Source organism: Echinops telfairi, unplaced genomic scaffold (assembly GCF_000313985.2).
Source record: "Echinops telfairi isolate 266 unplaced genomic scaffold, ASM31398v2 ScPeMD7_443;HRSCAF=831, whole genome shotgun sequence".
NCBI lineage: Eukaryota > Metazoa > Chordata > Mammalia > Afrosoricida > Tenrecidae > Echinops > Echinops telfairi.
The window spans coordinates 14,016,607-14,040,648 of record NW_022104341.1 but is presented as its reverse complement, the minus strand read 5'-3'; the positions used below and the strand labels follow the sequence as shown (position 1 = coordinate 14,040,648).

General features: G+C 34.4%; 1 protein-coding gene across 1 annotated transcript in view; it reads right to left on the bottom strand.

Moving 5' to 3' along the window:
- Positions 1-24,042, bottom strand: part of COL11A1 (collagen type XI alpha 1 chain) — a 227,649-nt gene that overhangs the window by 15,536 nt on the left and 188,071 nt on the right. The window contains exons 53-56 of the mRNA XM_004699558.2: positions 9,421-9,474; positions 9,186-9,293; positions 8,668-8,721; positions 501-554 (exon numbers count right to left, since the gene is read on the bottom strand). Of these exons, the coding sequence (XP_004699615.1) occupies positions 501-554; positions 8,668-8,721; positions 9,186-9,293; positions 9,421-9,474 (270 nt within the window). The remainder of the gene's footprint in view (positions 1-500; positions 555-8,667; positions 8,722-9,185; positions 9,294-9,420; positions 9,475-24,042) is intronic.

Here is a 24,042-nt window from a genome sequence, read left to right as displayed (position 1 = left end):
ATAATTACTTCAGTAACCATATCATTTTATATGAAATGATTTATTTTTCAGAGCTTTTCCAATATTTAAAGATAATTTATAGGCATAAAAATAACCCACCCAGCATTAATGTCATTCTGAAATATAGTTGATTTTCTTCAGTTTGAAGATATCAGCATTCATTCTGGAAAGCCATCTTACTAGGTATTTTTCTGATGATTTTTATAAACTTTAACGTTTAAAAACATAATACAGATTATTATTTCATCAGTTTATTTTCTGAACAGTAATTTTAGTAAAACCCTTTAAATTTTGGTCCACTTTTCACTATTATTTTGTTTTTTTTCCCTTTTCTAAATACATCTGAGAAACTGAGTATTAACAGATTTTTTCCATAGTTAGAATGTCAAAGGGATAACTTTTGTGTTTGAGTAATGTTGATGTGCAACAGTTCTTGCCTCTGCTATTTGAGTATCAGAATTCTAATAACATACATAATTCTTTCTTTCTTTCTTTCTTACCTTCTCCCCCTTGGATCCAGGATCTCCTTTGAGGCCAGGTAAACCAGGAGGTCCCTATATTATGAGAAAAAATAAACATATATCATAAGTATACTATATAGCAATATAGGTTTGATTTAAAGAATCATTCACTTTCCTAGGGAACAGATTACAAGGAACTATATGTGACCTCCTCCCTGGGGGACGGACAACCGAAAAGTGGGTGAAGGGAGACGTCGGACAGGGCAGGATATGACAAAATAACAATTTATAAATTATCAAGGGCTCATGAGGGAGGGGGGAGCGGGGAGGGAGGGGAAAAATGAGGACCTAATGTCGGGGGCTTAAGTGGAGAGGAAATATTTTGACAATGATGAGGGCAATGAATGTACAAATGCGCTTTACACAATTGATGTGTGTATGGATTGTGATAAGAGCTGTATGAGCCCCTAATAAAATGATTGAAAAAAAAAAAAAGAATCATTCACTGATGTTAGTCTGACTTTAGAAATATGATAGAGTTAAAATAGTTAACAATATTACTATTACTTTGTTTCAGGATTCAAAATAAATGTATATGCTTAAAATGTGTGGCTTCATCTGTAATCATAATACTGAATAATTTGATGAAGTAAATATTACAGTACAGATGGTTATGCTTTTTATGACTCTTCAATTAAAAAGAATGTTTTAATTACACTAATTTTAGAAGAAAACAATCTCCCAACTGTACTTCCAGTTAATTCCTGCTCTGAGCCCCATTTAAAGGGTGACAGTCTTTTCCGTAAAGAATCTTTTAAAAAAAACTTTGACATTTAATATACAACTAATCTTGGGGAATTATACATTCATTTTACCCAAATATTTTCTACACTATACCCTTGCATATACATAAACACTATATCTCAAAGAATTATTGTTTAATATTCTACAGAATAATAAAACTCCATATATTTCAATTTAAAACTAGGATTTTGTATTCTGTTAGTCTACATCAATTTTCAAAATGTGCACTAAGTTCTTATTTAGTACCCACTGGAAAAGAGACATCTTTTGTGATTATTTGTGGAAAGAGATATAACCTAAGAGTACAATATACTAACCACAGTAACAGCTTACCTGATAGATTACAAATTAATTTAGTGATATGTTACATTTTCTAAAGCACAGAAATTCAAATGAAGTAGATAGCTGCTTTGGTTGACTTGTGAGAAGTGTGTCACTGACTTTGCCATTGAAACCTGGGATTCAAGTCAGATTTCCGGTTCCAAACTCCAAATTATGTTACCATTTATTATTACAATGTTAGGAAAACATCAAGTAATACTTAGCTATCACAAAGGTTACTTCAAAAATGCTATAAGACAAACAAATGAGTGAGTGAGTGAGTGTGTGTGTGTGTGTGTGTGTGTGTGTGTGTAGAGAGAGAATGAGAAGGAAAGGCCAAGAGAGCACCCATCCTTTTGCTGTGGAAAGAGGGGATTTGGGGAAAAAAACACCCAAACTTCTTGAAAGCTTTAGATGAAGTTGCCTACTTAAAAGCCAGAAATGACATCAGCAACCCGTACATTTGATTGTCCTTATTTATCTATGCTAGAATTCGTTGATTTTTTTCTCTTTATCTTAATGATTTTGAATATTTAAAAATCAAGGATACCAGAAGGGTCAAGAAGACCTACTGATTGTGTCTCTAGTTAACAGCGCGAAGAGTATCAGATTAGTTATTCCTGCTACACATTTCCAGGAACTACCATCTACTGATTGGCTTTGGAAAAGATCAAATGCAACACTCTTACCTTTACTTTTAACAGAAGTTCATAAAATTTGTTAACCTTGTGAGATTAGAATGCTTGCCAACAAAAAATACAAGGACTACAACCAAAGTCTTATGACTCAGGCCAAGGTTCTTCAATTAAATCAAATGCATTTACAAATTAAACTATTATTTAATTCCTCAGTAATTTTATAAAAATATGCATCTTAATGTTTTTCTGATTCATTAAATACATGTAGAGTTCACTTATATGTGCTGATTGGAGTTTTACACTAAACATTTTGGCTGTTACGGAAACTTGTGATATCTGGAAATATTAACTTTTTCTTACTGAAATTACCTAGGTGGTATTTTTACCCACAGTTCATGAATTGGATTTCTGCTCTAAATTATTTTTACATTTAATAATAAGAACATTTCCTTTTTCCATGAATAGAGTATACTTTGTTTGCCTCTTATTTTACAATTCAATGCCAAGGCATTTATCCTTTTACTTTAATTTGTATTGTCTCTGAATGAGTTTAACACCTAACTTGGTCCTATGCCATTACATACATTATCAACTATTTAGATGAATTTATTCAGAAATGATTCAGATGAATAATTTTTTAAATAAATGTTTTCATCTATAAATTGGCATGCTTCACCACAAAAGAAGATTCGTGCTCTGAAATTACCAAAAAGAAAACCAGGACTGCAGCAATCGCTGTGGCAGGAAGTGTAATCAGCACCAACGGATGATTGGAAAGTATTTGGCTCTGGAAACCCGGGCCATGACAACTCTAGGAAACGTAGATCACATCCGCCCATAACAAGGCGCTGCACAACAAAAGCAAAGTATTCATTTGGTTTCTCTAGGAGTTTGAATTCTTTTGATCGAATTAAATGATTTTATTTACAATTTCAACTATAATTTTGAACATAGCACTTAGAAAGCAAATTATTTCAGTTTGTATTTTCTATAAGGCCGTCGTCATTATGCCATTGGTGCCGATCCACAGTGATCTGGCGTGACGGGGCAGAAATGCCTTTGAAGATTTTCTTGACTGTGATCATTGTGGGAGGACACTGCCAGGTCCTTTTTCCACAGAGCTACTGGGTGGCTTCAAAATGCCAAACTTCTGGTTAGATTCCCAGACACGATATGTGTGAATTGCAAATGTTAAGAACCTGTATCCCACGCAAGAACTGTAGTATAATCTGAAGCACATAACTTCAGAATAGTATAGACCTAGAATTGGGTCAGACTCTATTTCTTAAAAATACTGCAACTAAGCTAACCAACGAATTTCCATTTTCTTATATGCAAACTAACTCACTGCCATAGAGTTGATTCTGGCTTACAGTAACCCTATATAGTACAGTGACGCTATATAGTGACCCTATATGTCTCTGTGAGTTTTCAAGACTGTTAATCTTTATGGGAGGAGGCAGCCTTGCCTTTCTCAATTGGAGAGGCTAATGGATTTGATGCTGTGACCTTGTGATTAGCAGCCCAATGCATAACCTACAGTCCCAGGACTATGTTCTGAAAGTAAAGAGTATGATATTTGTTTCGCAACTGTCAGATTGAATAGATGGGTCTTTTCTATTCTTCAGTTTCTTGAGTACTTTTCACTGAAATCATGAATACCAGATAACAGTAAGAGTAGTGTCGTACACAAATCTTGTGTAGCAATAGTATTTGAACAATACCACATATTTATATTTCTTTATTTCATGAATAAATTTGTTACCTACAAAATTGATAGTCTCAAAGCATTGATAGAAAATGTAAGTGGAAAATTTCCACTCATCACTGTAATAGAAATATAATAAACAATTTTCTTTCCACTAGAAGTAAGAAAGCGCTTCAAAAAGTTCATGGCATAGTGAAGTTTAGGCTAATGGAATTTTCCCGTGAATTTTTCAAACCTGCTTCATAAGGACAATTTTAAATGTGAATGTGTCTAATTACAGTCTTTTATTAAGAAGAAAATGATCAGTTCTCAATTTTGTCAATCCAACATAGTTTTTCTTTTATATAAATAAAATTATATTCCTTTACTTTACCTCAGGCAGGAAATGGACATGAGAAATGAATCACTCGGTTTAAAATAAAAGTTTTATGAAAAATTATTTTGCTTGTTTTCAATGCCGGGTTTTCATCTTGTAAAGTAACACACTGTGCTAGTGTGTCTCCAGGTGGAGTTGCAGATCAGGAGGATTGGCCTCTCTTCAAACTGATATGCTGCGGCATCAGCTTCTCAGTCCTCAACCAGAGGAACTGTCTCAGAAATCCTGGCGTTGACCTCTAGCAGTCTGTCTACAGGTCTGATGTAAACTAACATTTGAGAGTCAGTGCTCTTGTTCAAAGTTCAAATCCCGTTAAACCAATAGGCACTTCTGAATGGCAGAAAAATAGTGCTTATGTTATATTAAAATGTTACCTATTTTGTTCTATTATTTTTACACTTTTATAATTTAAAGGATTTATAATATTTCTTTTTTCTCATCAGAAAAGAATAGTTATTCATCAATTAGGATAAAAGAATATTGCTCAAAAGCATATGTGTAATAAAATGATATGAAATGATATACATGAAACAAATAATTTCTCAAGGTCACTGGCACAGTAAGTACCAAAGCCTACATGTTCAAGTGATAAGATTTTTAAAAGAAGAAAGAAAAGAAATTATAGGATATAACTATCAAAAAGGTAATTGCATTAAACAATAATATACCAGTAGCACAGACCATTTAAGAATGATGGTTAAAATTAGAATTTAATGTCTATGTATAATAAATATGCACAGGTGTTTAAAAAAGTTGTGGAAAATGAAATAAAAGATAGTGGATGAAGAATATGAGACTAAGATGAGTCTTTTTTCTTTCTCAACTTCTGATTTTGTATTCCACCTCTTCCTGGCATGTGATACACTTTGCAGAACTTTTACTGCAAATGAAAGAATTGATAGGATGTTGCTGGCAGGTCATCACTATTCCAATCACTGTTTCCCTCACAGGCTCACATCTACCACACATTGGTTGGGTAATCTTGAATAAATGATCTATTTTATCTGAGTCTATCCACAGAAGTGTTCTAATCAGAACACGGTCATAGTATTGTGAGAAAGAATGAAACAGACAGATCAAAACACTGCATAAATAGTGGGACATAACACCAAGAGTAATTATGATTACCATTCGGTTTAGATAGGCTTTGGGTCAATAGCTCTCAGCTTTTTTAGCTGATTTTAATAGTATCAGCTCAAATGGAAAAAAAAAAGACTAGGAATTTTAATTCTCTGGCTTAATGAGAAATATATACTACTAGATCTTATTTATATTTGTAACACATTCTAAAATTGTCTATTTAAGTATTATTCAGGAGGGAGTTGGAGGAAATGAGCTTGAATTCCCCTAAGCTAATAAAAGCTTATGAAATTTTAAACTATATTTAAGAAAGAATTTGCCAAACTGCTCTGTTTTTTATCACTTTCATCAGCTGGAAAAATAAATTGGTAAAGTTCTGATATTGATAACAGTCTTAAATAAACCTCTGACCCTGAAACAGATCAAAAGCATCAGCTTTGCATATGAAATTGTTAATTCAAGTACAGTGTACATATTTTCTATCTCTTCTTTAGGATTTTGTAAATTGAAACACTCTAGGGAAATCCATAATTCATAAGTAATAAAGTAAAAAGGAAAACAGGGATGATACATCTTAACCATCTAGAATACACAATCAAACATTTTCCCTGCAGTATTATACTTTAGAGAAGATTTACTTTGATATACATCTCAAAACTCTAGTGTATTAAGGTTTAAAGAAATTGCAGGCCTATACTTTATTAGAAAGCCAAATTATAAAATAATATTTCATTTGGTGAAAAAGCAATGCTTTGTGGTTTAAATCTTTGTTGTTTAATCATTATGCAATGCTAACCATCTAAACCTTGTTTCCAGGAAGACATTAAAAAAACCCAAAAAACCAGACTTCAATAATCTATTCTACTCAATTCAGGCTTCCATGATTTGAAATAAAATGTTATCAGATATTTTGTGTATTGGTTTTTGAAATGAAGGAATAATAATGATAGGAATGATAGTGCTACAGTAAACTTGTCTAGAGATAAAGACTCGTTATTTTTTCAATTATATAAAATAAAATATATAAGTGAACTATATAAAATAAAATAGATATGCAAACTATATAAAATAAAATATATAAGCAAAATAAAAGCTTTAACACACCAATTAAATATAACATCAAACAATATTTATTTTTTAAATGATTAAATTATGTTCTTTTATCTTTGCATCAGTGGGTAGAGTTTAGCTACTTTTAATTAGTTACTTTTCTTACTACTAAAAATATTCTCTTATTCCCATTTGAAATTTGCCGAAAAAAGCGAAAAAATTCCAATACTTTATGTAGTCATATTATTGTAACTAGTTTTTCTTTATGTTTCACATGAACTGTTCATCAACATTCAGTTCCATATATTAAATATCTAAATCGAATGATTGCATATATGCATAGATTTGAAAAAAACTGTTGGAAAAGTGAAATTAAAAGATAATTGAATATTTCTTTCTGCAGAAAATATTTGAAGGACCCTTGTATAAGTACAGTAATCTTATCATGATAAACAAAGTTTTTTAAAGTAAGAAGGAAATACTATATTACATCTAAACTTGTGTGATATTGACAAGAATAGGCATTCTTCTGCAGAAGGTCATATCAAATCATTAGGTGGGTAATGGGTGCTTTGTGAGACAGAATTCAATTGCCCTATTTGTCCTATTTGAATTCCTAGTTGCTAATATGGAATAATGAGGAGAGTTGTGTTTATTGAAAAGCTAAATAATCGTTAAGACTCAAGGAAAAGGGATGTCTCTGTGACTTTGGATGACCTGCAAAGTTTTAGTAGAAAATTCTGTATTGCTTCTAGAAACCTGCAGGTGGATGCAAAATTCCAGTGATAAGCAAGCTGAGGCCTGTGTATACTTGGATGTGGATGTGAAAATACACATCTAATGAAGGCAAGTATGTCATGGAACAGATATCTCTTCCTATGAAACATTTCAGAGACTAATGAAAGCTCTTATTAGTTTTAACACTTTCATTAATCAGCCTTGCCTCCCACCTTTTATCTTCAATTCACTCTCACTTTGACTTCTTTAACAATTTTCATAAATTTGAAATACAAAGAAGACGGAATTGAAGAGACCCCCTATTAACATAGCCAGCTCCTTCCCCTCGACTCGGTTGCAGTGTGTATCTTGTTCATTGTACTTTTCCCTTTCATTAGCTTTACATTGCAAAGATGTTTATTGACAGTACACATGGATAACGGAGGTCAGTTTTAGTTACTTTGCCAGCAAAGCAAACCAATTTATTTTTCAAAAACTTTGGTAAGTATTCAATTAATGTATTTAATAAATCTGTATCGGGTACCTAATAATATCAAGCAATGATCTGGATACCAAAAACTGCTTAACCAAGTACCCAATGAGATAGAATATAACACTCTCTCCATTTAACACAAGTTATTGTCATGAAGTCCTATGGGATAGATGCTAATAATATGCCCTTTTTATAGATGAGTCGCCTTATGTTGAGCCACTTTCCCCAAAGTAATGCAGCAGGTAAGTGGCAGGGCTTATGACTGAATTCAGGGACTCTAGTGTCAGAGTTGATAGTCATGATACGCTCCTTTTCATTCTGGTAAAAACTTCATAGTAAAATAGATGTCTTAGTTGACTTGAAAAACACACATTACTTAATAACATTAACAAATCATCACCAGGTAACTAATTGATTTTACAGGGCAGTATTTTTGTAGTAGGCATAGCCTTGTACGCTACAATAAACTCCATGCATCTGAGCAGTATTTGAGGTAAAATATAATGCTTTGTTGCAGGTATCAAGTATGCTGTGTGAAGAGAGAGTTTACAATAATTACCATGGCTTTGGTGTCATAATAATTATAATTTCATCATCAGTGGAATTTAGTGTTTTCTTTTTTGACCCACCTGACACATGAGCACAGTTCATTTGGTCAAGGCATCACCATACACTTGTGCCAACACGACTCTTTTAAATGAAGTTCCAGGAAGCCAAGTGTAATTGCATTGATTCTAGAGAACTGTCCCCATTAGGGAAAGAACTGGCTGCTCCATCAGCAGCATTTTATTCAGAATGAAAATAGTCTTTTCTATCCAATGGACATAATGTACAACAGGACTTCTATCAAAGAGAATATTTTCCAAGTACCTTCTAGTTAGGATTACATTTTTATTGGAATTGAGTAATATATTTGCCTGAATATATTTAAAGTATAATCCAATTTATAAGCTAAAACTTTATTAACAATTTCAGTTCAATAATATCTTTTGTTAAATCACAGAAAAAATAATACTCACCATAGGTCCTGGTGGCCCATCTTGACCTGCAGCTCCAGGAAGCCCTTGTTCTCCCTACAGAAAATAATCATGATTGATTTTTCAAAAATATAAAAGGGAAAATAAAGCAAATAATTATTTTTTAAAATTTTTAAAGAAAAAAATGGAGGTGCATGAAAGAAAAAAAACAAATGTCTCCTATGAATTTCACCAGCTGCAGAACATCCACAAATATGTCTTTGTGGCTTTTCCCAATGTATAAATATAAGCATTTATAGTCTTTACTCTTAGAACATATTTTCTAGTTTTTCATTGACAAGCTGGAATTTTAGCATGTGAGCATTACATAAATGACATACTTAAATATTTGGAAGATTATCTGATTTTATGATACTTTTAATGATTTCCCAGTTAAAAATATCAAGACAAAAAGAAAATTCATATAAAATTTATGAGGAATTGCTAACATAAATATTTTTAATCAGAATTTTCGGGAATAAAATGTTTTAGACACAGAATCTCAGAGCACAGATACTCACCACAGGGCCAGGAATACCGCGAAGGCCTTCTGGACCTGATTTGCCAGCTGGGCCCTGGGGACCAACTGGACCAGTTTTTCCAGAAGGACCTTCAGCACCTGCTTCTCCCTGTTTGAGAAAAAGACATATAAGCAATGAGAAAACACACCTTATTCTTTTCTCAAAAATAGTAAAACATGTCTTGTCCAATTTACATCCAAGTTATTAAAACATAATCTCTTAAAGTATACTTGACCTTAGCACCTTTTTCACCTTGTCTTCCCTCTGACCCTGTCGCTCCAGGAGGACCCTATAAATAGAAAAGGGCATTTACAATATGCAAAACCAGAATATATAAAGGTGGTGTAAAGAATTATATCCTGAATGCTGCCAATTAATTTTACTGAATGCTGATGACATGTGGTATTTAAAGCTATTTTGGACATCAAAAGAAACCAGAACCCTGGAAAAGGGTACTGTCGTTGGTAGAGCAGAAGGTCAGTGAGAAAAAGGAATAGCTTCACCCAGATGAAGAGTTCAATGAACGGTGAGATTTCACAGTTTCTACAGCAATGGGTTCAAAATATAATAGCAGGAATGCAGTGTTTCATTCCATTACACATAGGTTTTCAATGATTTCGACCCACTTGGTGGCACCTTACAACAATAGCCATCTGATTAAAAAGGAGATGAACAAATGAAAATCTTTTTTAAGTACAAATTTTCAATTGGAATATTAAATGACACAAGGATTGAGTAGATTGCAAATAATCACATGTAAACACTTATTAAAGCAATGATGTAGAAGATTCAGATACAAGTTTTAAATAAATGCCGATAGCTTGTAAGAGACAGCTATAACATGTTAAATTTTCATGTAACATGTACATGTTATTAGATATGAATTGAATGTGTCAGACTTTTACCTCCTTTAAATATATAAAGTACTTCTTAATCTTAGAACACACATATATTCATGTTCCCATACAGATTCACTAACATATTAAAATGACACAAAATGTTATGTCTTGACAAACAACAAATGTGTAATCTTTTCACTTTCTGGAATTATGCAATTCACATGAGAGGCTTTAAAAACATTATTACTTTTTAAACTAAGTATTATAAATATGATATTTAAAACATAGTATGAGAGTATTCCCAAAAGAAGACTCTAGTGTTTGGGCAACATTTATAGAAATGCACATTTGGTATGGAGAAATCTTAACTACTGCATGCATCTGAAAGCTATAAATAATTTGTCCCTATATACATACACTTACTTATCATGTTTTACCATCTTGCTGTTCAGTATTTCACATTTATAACCATAGTGAAAAGCTACTCTCTCTTTTGATCATTAACAATGTAAATGGCAGTACCAGAAGCCGAGAGGGGAGGTGAAAATAATGCTGACTATGATGGTGTTACATAGTGAGGTAATTTTGCAATAAGGCATTCCATTGTGTGATCTTGAGCACAGTATATAATATCTCTCAACTTTAGCACTTTCATTCATGATGAGTTATCATTAAGAATTTGCTTGCTGAAGAATAGTTAGTTAAAGTAAGAAAATACAAGGTTTAGATTTAAAACCTGGATTTTCCACTAACTAGCTGTTGATCTTGGGCAAATTTTACACTAGTAAATACCTCATTTCCCTTCTATGTAAATCAGAAGCAGCTACCTCCATGCTGCCATTAGATTTAAATGAGCTGAAAATATATTACAACAGTATCTGGGGTATATAAAACAATCTATTCATACTAGCAATTGTTACCATTATAATTAAAATCATTAGCTGTTATTTTTCTACAACTCAAATTGATTCACAATGAGAAGAATGAGGTACAACTCAAAATCAGAAGGAATGGCTACAAACAATCGTTGATAATTGGCACATGGAATGTGAGAACTATGAATCTAGAAAACTTGGAAGCTGTAAATTATGAAATGGAATGCTTGCCCATACACTTTCCAGTCATTCATCAGATGCAAAAGGACTCAGACTGGCAATTTTAAACCCAACAGTCATATGCTCTATGCCTCAAAAGAAGGAGAGTTAATATTTCTATTATTCAAATTTGTACCAACCAATAATTACAAAGGTGAACAAATTGCAGCTTTCCCCTAACTTCTGTAATCTAAAATGGACCAAACATGCGATGAAGGTGCCTGGATAATTATTCATTATTGTAATACATAAGAGGAGCCCTTGTGTGGCAGAGGTAAGCATTAGATGTGAACTTGAAGGTTGACATTAGAACCCACCACTTGCTGTGGCGTCTACTCAGGTAAAGATTTGCTCTCTTGGAAAAACTATGGCGTCTTTTTGGATGAAAGCAGAGTATACTGGAAATATGTCGACCTATGTTTCCTTGATTATTCAAGGACACCAAAAATGTGAATAATTAAAAATATGGATGACATTGTGAGGAATGAGAATTAAAGAACAGTTCATTTTCTCATGGAGAATCTGTATATAGGTGGAGAGGCAGTCATCCCAATAGAACAAGGGGCTACTTTGTGGTTTAAACAAAATCAGGAAGGATATACATCAGACTCATAATATTTTACTTTCTCTATTCAATCCACATGTTTAGCAAATAATCTAAGAAGCTGAACTTTATGAAAAAGAACATGGCATCCTAATTGAAAAGGCTCAGGAGCCTGCACTGTGCAGATTACACAATCTTTCTTACTGAAAGTGAAGAGGAATTGAAGCATTTAGTGCGGATTATAAAAGAGTACCCCCCTCTGTACGAATTATATCTCAGCATAAAATACAAAATTCCTCACAATCAGACCAAGAAGCAACATTGTGATAAACAGAGAAAGCACACTTCTCAGGGCTTCATTTTACTTGCATCCACAACCAGCAGCCATGGTGTCAGCCATCAAGAAATGAGGTGTTGTACTATTACATTGGGCATATTTGCTGCAAAAGGTCTGTTAAAAGTGTTCAAAAGCAAACATGTCAACTTGAGAGTCAAGGTGCACCTGATTTAAGTCTTGTAATTTTCAGTAAGCTCATATGCCTATAAAAAACTGTATAATGTATAAGGAATACAGAAAAGTGATGTTTATGAATTATGGTGTTGGAAAAAAAAAGTATCACGTATACCACGCGTCTCCAGAAGAACAAAGACACGCGTCGTGCAAGAATCACAGCCTGCATATTCCTTAGCAGTGAGGACGGTGAGCGTTCCTCTTATATGTGAAGTTCCTGTCAGAGAAGATCAGTACCTTTAGAAGGGCAGCATGCGTCACAAATAGTCAAAAAAAGAGTAAGAAATCCCATGAGATGGCTGGTACAATACTGATTGTGAAGTGGTGCAGACCCGGGCAGTGCTTCATGATGCTGTGCACTGGGTCGCCAGGCATCAGACCAACTCAAAGACATGAAGAGCATTGTTCTGTTGATGCTCTTAGGGGGGCATTGAGTCGCTTTCTATTCCGAGCTGCCACAAAGTCAACAGAACACGATACAGCCCAATCCTGTGCCATCCTCACAATCGTTCTGTTCGAGAACATCGCTGCGGCCACTGTGCCAACCCATCTCCTTCAGGGGCTCCCTCTTTTTTGCCACCACTCTACCAAGCACGATGATGAACATGTTTCGCCTATAGTTTTCACAATTTCAAGAGCCTACGAGTTATGTTAAAAGTAAAATAAGCTTTCAAAACACATTTGAAGACACTATGTTAACAAATTACTTTTTCCATGTACACTATTCATAATGAAATGCATTAAAATTAAAATTCTGTGTTTAAAACCACTTGGTATCTGTATCTATAATTCCCACCTTGAAATCTAATGCTCATATTTTCTTTTATGTTTAAATATAAAACAAGCCAACTCTTAGGCTGGTAATAAAATGATGGTGCAAAGAATGATTTATATTACATATGACATTCAACTTCTTTAAAGACATCATAGTATTTTTTTTCAGGCAAGTAATATACCACATGCTATATGATATCTAAATGTTGTTTGTTTCAATTATACTGAATCTTTATTGTTTCTACATACAGAATTTCTTATAAAATTAACAAAGCAATACAAGCAGGCCTCTTCATTTGATAGCCTCTAATCAAGTGACCCTAGGTTTCTCGAGCTACACTGTATATATTAATGACTGATTTATTGTAGAACTTTTAAAATTTAGAATTGTATCATAAAATATATTTTATTTTTCATTTATTAGAATTTGTATGAGTTAACAAACACTAAGATTCAATCTCATAATAAAATACTTAACCATAAGTAGAGAAATACATATTTTTTACATAATGATTTTTGAAAATTCCAACTTTATTTCTTAAATTCTTGTTTTCTGTCTGTTTATTTCTCTTCTTAATGCATTGTGCATTAATTCAGATTGAATCTCGGGCGGTGAGGAAAGGTGTTGACATGTTGTTGAAGGGGAACTATAAAGCAGTAAGCCAGGATTTCTTTCTTTTATTGCTGGCAGTGAATTTTTCTGGTCTTTCATCTGTTCCTTTTTTGTTGTTGTTGTTAACATGTAACATACTATCAAGTAGTCATAAAATTCATGATGCTCTTTAAACGTATTAAATCAGAGTCCATGAACCTATCATTCATTATTTTCTCAATATCATCACCGCAACATCATCTATAAATAGGCATTCATCGTTCCCTCTTGAAAATCTAAATGTGCAGATTCTAAAAGCAGTGACTTGATATGCTGATAAAAATATATGCATTACAACTTCAAAGTGTGCTTTTAAATTTCATACATTTTATGCATGGAGCTATATATATTAACTCATAAACTTCAAATATTCTCCTTTTATAATCCTGAGCATATTTTATTGTGGTGTGGTATGCAAAATAGTAACTTATATAATGTATGTGATCTATTTTAAATAACTAATGAATATCATTTGAGAAATGCAAATTGAGAACATCATGTGAATAAAAGGTTTTTCTATCTCGGTTTCTTTTTCCTTTTTGGGTGACATTGAAGCAGAAGGGCTTAACTCGAAAAGAATGTGGAAACACATGGACTTCTAAAAACACAAGGTTGATAAGTAGGTGGCTTCTTTCTTTACAGCAGGTTTATGGATAAAAGCATGAGAAAAAGAATTGCCTTTTTACCACAGGAGATTAGAAAATCTCTAAGACTTGAGAATTTTACCATAACTAAACTATAATTCAGTGATAAAATTGTGAGTAAATATTGATTTGTCTCAAACGGGGTCTTCCCTCTGTGAATACAGGTTGGATGATGTCTCATATAGTGGAAATATTTACTAACTGGTTTTGTTCTATTATAATGATTTATCCTATTATCTTATCCACTATTTTGACAGATAGTACAATGATTTGGGGAGATATAAATATTTTTAATAAACGAGGGTTAAAAAAAGGAAAGGCACCTTTTTCTAAGAATCATTTGAAAAACTTCTCAATGCCTATTGATGCATTATCCTCTTAGTCATTTATTTCTCATGCACTTGGAGAAATAGAGTGGCAGGACTTAATCTGCAAAGATTCCCCCTTGATTTTAATAACTGAGTGAGTGTCCAAATTTAGAAATCCCTCATTAAAATATGAGAAAAACACACAGACTTAAACATATCTCAAGTAATCCTCCACCAGTAGTCACGGTTACAAAGAATTTTCTTTCCATGAGAACATAGTACATTACACAACATTTTCATTATGATACTATACTTCATCAATACTTTAACTTATTTCACTATCACTTATTAAGTATACCTGTGATTTGAATCTATGAAAGCAACATTTATTGTTGTGCTTGCTCATATGTTGCTTTGTATCATTCTTAGATTCTGGCTATTGTTCATAGCCACAATTGTACTATGCATGAAAAATAATTTTGAAGTCTAAAGGAGTTATCACAATTTGCAACCCACTGGACTGAAGTCAATTCAGATATATAAAGATCCTACAATGTAAATTAAGCCATCCCATAGGATTTCCAGAGCTGTTCATTTCAGGAAGCTGCCTGCCACATCTTTCTGATGGATTTGAACTGCTGATCTTTCACTTAGTAGACCAGTGCACAAAATTAAGTGATATTTTGTGAGTTAAGGTAAAAAGAAAATCTTATACTTGAAAAGGCAAATAAAGGACAATGAATTGGGACCCTTACTGTCTCAAGATCAGTAAATTAGAATATGTTAAATTTAGTATGTAATTAAATATTTTGGTAAATATTTTCAAACATGTTAAATAAATAACCATTTAATTTCTGCATTAAAATTAGAAAAGTGTTTCCCCCAAATAGTGTTACAAATAAATATTAAGTACAGTTTTTAAATAAAATTGAATAAATATCTTTTTACTCAATCTTTCCTATTCTCTTTGAACCACAATTCTCCAAGGAGAGCATAAAACCTGCTTTATTTCTCAATATAAAAGCAGATATTATTTTTCATAATCTAACATACATTATAATTTGTAGAAATTTAAATAGAAATTTTAATGGATTTACAATCTATTACATTACAGTGTATTTAAAACAATCTATTTATATAAGGGATTTTTCAAAGACCTTCAAAAAAGCAATTTTCTACTTATATATCTAAATTAATATGTATACAGACTTATATATCTATATCAAATACATATTATATAGCATATATGTACATACATATATACATGCTCTATAGAAACCATTTATGTAGATTTAAAATGCAAACAAGTGTTGATATCTGTGTATGCATATGCATGTGTGCACATGAGGAAGTTTCCGCTCCATCTATCTCTATAATTACTTAGCCCCTCTCTGGAAACATACTACCAGAGAATTCACTCTGACTCCGAGACCCTACAGAGGGTTTCTGAGGCTGTCCATTTTCATAGCAGCGGAAAGCCTTCTTTTCCTCTAGTGTCAATGCTGGTGGGTTTTAAACGCTGACCTGAGATCGAGCAATTAGGGTACCCAACAGTGCCAGCGATGTTCTTTACTTGCTAATACCATCTTATTTTGTTTTTATTTATTATGACCATTCTTTGGGCAATACGTGATATACTGGACTTTTAAAACTTTCATTTAAATGTGTGCTTCATACTACAAATCTCAAACTCACGGTTGAGTCAATATGATTCATAGCAACCCTTTAGACTGGGCTTCTGAACTCTTTTGGGAGTAGAAAGCCTTGTTTTTCTCCTGTAAGGCAGCTGGTGGTTTCAAATAGCTGACCTTGAAATTACCAGTCTAATGTGGAACGATTATGCAACCAACACACCTTGTGCTTCATACTACATGTTTAAATTATGTTCTAGTCCATTCTAGAGTTTTTTCAATAAAAGTTCAAGGAAATAGCTGTGATGATAACTTGAGTATTAGCATTTCTTGGCATACTGACACAAGCTGTATAATCTCCTAAGAACTTTAGGAAACACATTTTTCACAAGTATTACAAATGGAAGACAGTATGTACTACAAATGAGACGTTCATTTTCCTACTTCTGCAATAACTGCTAAAATGTTTCTCAGTATCACTGTCACTCACAACATTCTGATCAATATTTTGTTAGTAAGTTTTATTATTATTTGTAAGATTCACTCAGGGAAATAAAGAAATATGCTTTTAAAACATAATTCTGTGATTTACACTTCTTCATGAAGTTATACTGTTAGGTGCGGGTGAGTCGGTTCGGACTCATGATGACCCCACAATGTACATTGGTAGGAAATGCGCTCGCTCCTGCACCAGCCTCACAGTATTCTGATGTTGGACATACTGCTGCAGCGACTCTGGCCGTCCATCTCATCAGGGCCTCTTTCTTTTCGCTGCCCCTCCATATGTCCATCTCCAAGGACTAGTCTCTCCTGATAAACATGTCCAAGGTAGATGAGGTTGTTTTGCCTTACAGGAGCAGATCTGTTTGGTTGGTCGTTTTGTTTTAATGGCAGTTCATGGTTATGAGATTATAGAAACATTTTTATTTGTTCACTTTTCTTTTGTCCCCGGTGGAGAGAAAAATGTGGAAATTTTTAATTAAGAATTACATAGAATACTTAAGTTTATGAGTTATCGATAGAGTGAAGTGAAATAGATGGTAAGGCAATTCTGTATTAAAATCAAATCACAACAATCATATTAAAGTCATTATAAAGAGAGGTAGTCTTGGTACTCTTGATGTTTTCACAAGATGATATAAAATGTTACTACTGTATCAAAGACCTTATTGCTTGCTGGCTAAACTCAAAAGTTCGTAAAGGCAGAACTCGACCCAGTTTTTAATTCACTAGATTGCTGTTGTGTTAGTTGCCATTACAGTAATCCCAAATGACGGTGGCTTTATGTGCACCATACGGTGGTTTCATGGGCTGTCAGAAGAGGATTTTCAGGCCTGTCTTCTGAGATGCCTCTACAGTGGGTTCAAATTATTTCATAGCTTTCCGCATCCGTGATCTCCATAATCTCAGATATTCTGTCTTCATCCAGTGTACAAACTGTCAGCTCACAAATGCAGCTCTTTCAAGATCAAACACTTTCTTTTCAGACAACTCATTTAAGTCTCATTGTTATTTGTAATATTGCTCCTGTCTATTTATTACAAAATACACACAGTTAACATGAATTTTGATTGTGTGATTGTGTTGTTTTGTGTTTCCATAGTTCTCATAGGAAACTCTTATATATATGGTCCGTGAATTATGTCAAGATAAAAGAGTATCAATTTCACAGAATCTCGTATATACTGTGTTTAGAAAATGCAATTAATTTATATTGCATACATATATAGATGTAACTGCATCCCAGACTACTTTGTTCTGATATTAAGCTTATGGAGTGTGTTATTTTATAGGTAGCAAAAGACATAAGACATTAATTCTTCTCTTTTTTGAGTAAAATGATTTGCTTAGGGTAAGGTACAACTCTTGATTAAGTTAAACTGGTACGAGCATTAATTGCTACTGTTAAATCAGAGTGAGTTAATTGTTATTTTAGTAATAAAACTGTTGACACTAGGATAATCTTTCAAAGCATCATAAATATTTTTGTCTGGTGAGAAAAATAGATTATTCGGTAAAAGAGTTAAAACAAATTAAGCATGCTGGTTTACCCAAAGTTACTATAGGAAACATTTTAGCACATTGTCCTAAATAGCTTCCAGGTTACATTTCATGATGCCACATGTTAAAGAGGAGAAATTGCATATTACTGCTCAGTCAAGCTGGTCGCAGGTCGATTTATCTACTGGTGTCCTCGTTAATGGCTGTATCAAAATGCATGTGGCCAACTTTATAAGCATTGCTTAATCATCATAATTCTAATTGCATGGATAATGTATGAATGCGGTCTTCTAATTTTGTTTAAGATAACTAGACTAGATTAAGATAATTCACCAATATTTAGCTATTGTGAAAGATAGAACAGACTGTGACTAAAAGGTTGGTTAGAGTATTTTAAAGTAATGCATTAAAACTCAAAATCTATGAAAGTATTTTAATAAACCAAAAAAAAAAAAAAACCAAACAAATTGTCTTTCAGTGGATGCCAACTACCCCCTGTGGCTTTTAGAGACTGTTTATAGGAGTAGAATACTGTCTTTTTCCTATCAAGTGGCTTGTGGTTTAAAACTGCTGAACTTTCAGTTAGCATTTCAACACATATTCACTATGCCAGCAGGACTCCTCAAATATTTTATAATACAATTATAAAAATATATGAGACAGAGAACAACTCTGCCATGTATTTTAATATTTTAAGCTCACAATTTGTAAATGAATTACATATATAGGTACAAATAATAATATCATTAGAAATATGCATTCTTAATGCACCAGTTAATTTCTTGTGCCAACTTTTCTCTCACAGAAATAATTACTATACTAATAATTTTGTCCTTATTGCCTTACCTCTCTGTATATATTTTATCACTTGCTGATTGGGTGCGTTATGCAATATATATTTTTCAGCTCAAGACTCATTCTTCACTTACTCACATGATTGTATTCAAGAAAACCAGATCATTAAGCAGAAATGGAGGATAACCACATCAGATCAATAAATGGAACATACTACATCATCATGAAACCAAAAACCCAAACTCACTGCCATCATTTCACTGCTGAGTCATAGATGCCCCCTGTGGGTTTCAGGGACTATAACTGTTCACTGGAGTAGAAAGCACAGTCTTTCTCGTTTTGAACTGCTGATCAGGAGAATCACAGCCCAATGCATTACCACTACATCAACATGACATGGCTATATCATCATACAACTACCAAATTCCATCACTCCATTACTGCCAACTACTGACATAGCACAGCCAGGTTGACACAAAATCTTTAACTATCACAGCCAGCATAACTCTAACTCTCCATTCTGCTATCTGTTAGTGCCCGACGTATGTTGTTAGTGTCAAAGTGGTCAGATTTTTCACTATTCATAAACATAAAATAACATAATAGGATAGTTCGTAAGTGAGGAGTAGGTGTATATACTTTCTACTTAACATTCAGTTTTGAGATTCACCCATTTTAATGAATTCATCTATAATTATTCTTTACATTGCTCTATATTATTTAACTTATAAACATAACTCAATGAGTTTAGTTCTTCTACAGATATTGGAATTCAGATTTTTTAAAAAGGACAAATATTGTATGGCTCCACTTTATAAAAACACAAGAAAAGGCAAATGTATGTGAACCAAAAATCTACTAGTTACTAAGATTGGGAGGATTAGGATCCCTGGTGGCTTAGTGGTTATATTCTGGGCTACTAACTGCAAAGTCAGCAGTCAGAAACTACTAGCTGCAATGCAGGACAAAGATGAGACTTTCGTACAGGGGTAAGTCTTCCCTGTTTTGAGGGGTGGGACTGAGGTCTACAAAGAAGGTTGATGGGGGGAAATCTCACCGATTAAGAGTAGAACTGTACAGAATAGTATTATGATGGCTGTAAATATATTTTTCATATGGAAAAATTTGAATAGAAAAAAGTTGTGTGATTTATATATTCACAACCACAACCACAGCAAAAGAGTAGCTGCTGAGGATGCTTGAACATGGTAAAACTGTACCCAAAAATGTATAACAAACCGAGATGGGCTTGGTTCTTTCACATGGAGGTTTAAGGTCATCATTTCATAGAACACCCGGTTAATTTTTTGAATAAGACGGTTCATATTTCTGCTCTATTTCCTAATCCACTGCCAATATTCTGGTCTTAAAACTGGGTCTTAAAACTGGGTCTGGGTCTTGAACTCTTGTAACTACTGCCCTCAGATAATCTTTAAAACTTAAACCAAAAATATTTCCTGATGTTCTCTTAAACAGAAGATGAATTTATGATTATTAGTAAAAAATATCTGCTATGAGCATTTTTAAGAGAACTATCTATATGGAATCACTTTGATAACTAAGGTGTACATGATCCTAGTCGTGATTTTTTCCAATCCCCCAAGAGGCATGTAAAACTGGACAATTAATAAGGAAGATCAAAGAAGTATGATGCTTTAGAATTATAATATTGATGAAGAATACAGGATAAGTTCAAGCTATATGCTTCTGTTCCACCACCTCAACCCCTGCAAGGTCTCTGGGGTCAAAAAAGCTCACAAACTGCCATATGAAACTCAATGAGTCTCTATTTTCCCAGAGAAACCTAGGCTGCCAGAATAACAAATAAATCTATTCTGAAGCACATCCAGAATTCTGCAAGGGAGGAGGAAAGACCGCTGCAAGTGCTTTGGGCAGACATATTAATCAGAAGGAATTAGTCCTTGGAGAAAGACATCATGCTTGATAGAGTTAAGGGTAAACAGAAAAAGAGAAAGAACCTCTCAGAGATAAATTGACAAAGTAGCTAAAACACTGGGCTCAGAAATTACAAAAATAGTGAGTATGGTGCAATATAGTGATCTTTCCCATTGTGTACAGGCGTGTTATGAGTCAGAATAAACTTGCTGGCATTTAACATTGCATTTTGGGAGTCAAATTGATAAGAGCCAAGTGAAAGATTACATAGAAAACATATGGCACAATGAGTGCTATTCATGAATGAAGAACAATTAAGGAAATGAGAATGTATCAAAGAACATGATAAATGCCACTAAATTTATACATATGCATACATTCCTGGGGCAAGGTCCAGGCACTAGAGCAAGAGTCAGACCCAACCCAGGGATACATAGGGAAGTTAACTAAAAAGGAGGGGAGGAAAAAAAAGGACATGGGCAGTGAGGGAACAGGGCACTAACCCACCCAATGGGAAGGTATTGTTTATATCTCTACAGGAAGGGAGAGAGGGACACGACCTCAACCTGCTGTGCTAAGACATGAAAGCGACATGCTAGTATGAAGTAGTGAATCAATAGAGAGGTCTGTGGGCTGGCCCCAATCTCAACTATGTGGACCCCTTCCCCAGAATAATGTACTACAGAGGACAGCACTTAAGCTACAGCACAGGGAGAGGGGCTCATCTTCTCAGCACACTGGGTAGCAAACTAAGAGGGAAGGAGAGACAAAGAGAGAGTGGAATGCTTCCTGGTCCACCAAGCCCCAAGGATGATATTCCAGCTCAGAGCAGGCAATGCACAGAGAGGACCATAGGGCTGGCCCCACCACCAGACATGATATTCCCTCATTGATCCTTAGCCCTACAGAGTGGGGAGAGACACATCTGGGTGAAACACGAAGGGAGTGCAACAGAGCAGCAAGGGGAGCAAAGCAATAAAGTCCCTGAGGAATCACCAAAATAGATTTTGGGGAAGAGTGCGGCACCTCATCAGACTTTATCAGAAAATATTCATAAAGGTCAACAGATACACCTGGAACTATTTATAGACTTTTCTTTTTGTTGTTTTGTTTTGCTTTGTTTTTGCATGTCTAACTAGATAAGTAGGTGGGATAAATAATTTGGAGATGAAAAGAATGGGACCAATGGTTCCAGGGGGATACGGGAGAAGGGGAGGTGGGAGAAAGGAACATGGGGGTGGGGAGCCAACAAACCCAAGGACAAGGGAACAACAAGTGATCTAAAATCAATGGTGAGGAGGGCATAGACTACCTGGTGGGGCTTGATCAAGTGCAATGTAGGCAAGAGGAATTAATGAAAGCCGAATGAAGGTCAAACATGATAGTGGGACAAGTAAAAGGAAATAGAGTGAAGAACTAGGAGGCAAAGGACATTTTTAGAGGTATAAATACAGGAATGAACATATGTAAATATATTTTATATAATGATAGGGACATAGATCTATGCACATATATTATACTCAAGTACTCCCTCAACAAGAACACTTTGATCTAATAACCTGGAATTCTGTGATATTCACCCTTTGACATGATTGCTATAACAAAATGGGTGCATAAGCAAATGTGGTTAAGAAAGCTGATGGTGCCCAGTTATAAAAAGGTATAGCCTCTGGGGTCTTAAAGGTTGGAAGATAAATAAACGGCCATCTAGCTGAGAAGCAACAAAGCCCACATGGAAGAAGCACATCATTGTGATCATGAGGTGTCCATGGGATCAGGTATCAGGCATCAAAGATCTAGAACAATCAATCATCTTGATGCAAAAGAGGGGAGGACCCAAAGCCCATCTGTAGACAATTGGACATTCCCTCACAGAAGGGTCACAAGGAAGGAATGAGCCACCAGGGTGCAGTATAGCACTGATGAAACATACAACATTCTTCTAGTTCTCTAATGCTTCTTCCCCCCAACTATTATGACCCCAATTCTACCTTACAAATCTGGCTAAACCAGAGCATGTACATGGGTACAGATAAGAGCTCTCAACACAGGGAATCCAGGACAGATAAACCCCTCAGGACCAATAATGAGAGTAGTGATACCACAAGGGTAAAGGGAAGATGGTGGGGAGTGGGGAGGAGATAGAAAGGAAGACCGGATCACAATGATTGATGTATAAGACCCCACCCCAGGGTGTACTGAACAACAGAAAAGTGGGTGAAGGGATGCAGTGGTTGGTGTGCGATATGAAAATAATAATAATTTATACATTATTAAGGGCTCATGAGAAAAGGAAGGTGGGAGAGGGAGGAAAAAATTGGGAGCTGATACTTAGGGCTCAAGTAGAAAGGAAATGTTTTGGAAAGGATGATGGCAACATATGTACGAATATGCTTGGCACAATGGATGTATGGATTGCTATAAGAGCTCTAAGTGCCCTCAATAAATTGATTAAAAACAACAAAAAAGAGACTTTTGATTTGGCGCATGTTTTAATGGATATGACATTCTCACAATGATAAAGTAAAAAAATAAAGCCCAAACCTATAATATAATACAGGATCCCTGCTGGCTCAGTGGGCTAAGCATTAGCGTGCTAACTAAAAGGTCAATGGTTCAAATCCACCAGCCACTCCTGAGGAGAAAAATGAGGCCATTTGTTTCTTTAAAGATTTACTGTCTCAAATACCCCATGGGGCAATTCTATTCTTCCTCATAAAGTGGCACTGTGTCTTAAGGTCATTGAGTTAATGTCTATGGTTTTGTTATAACAAAGATAAACATTTACATAACATTATCAACTTAAAAAATGTGTTACATTAAATTATCAAATTAAAAATATGAATGAAACTGTTTTGAAGGTTTATCATAGTGTTAATACATGTACATAACATATCTAAGTAAATATGAGGAAGATTACAAAAATCATGGGACATGTAATTAAATTATGATGCAGTTTTGCACATTTTTGGAAACCCCCTCTTATGCTTTGGGCATGTTGTCAGGAGAGCTCAGTCCCCGCGGAAGGACATCATGCTTGGTAAAGTAGAGGGGCAGCGACAGAGGAAGGGCTTCAACAAGAAGGATGGACCCAGTGGCTCAGAATTAGGAACAATTGCGAGGATGGCACAGGGCCGGCAGTGTTTCGTTCTGTTGTGCAGAGCGTTG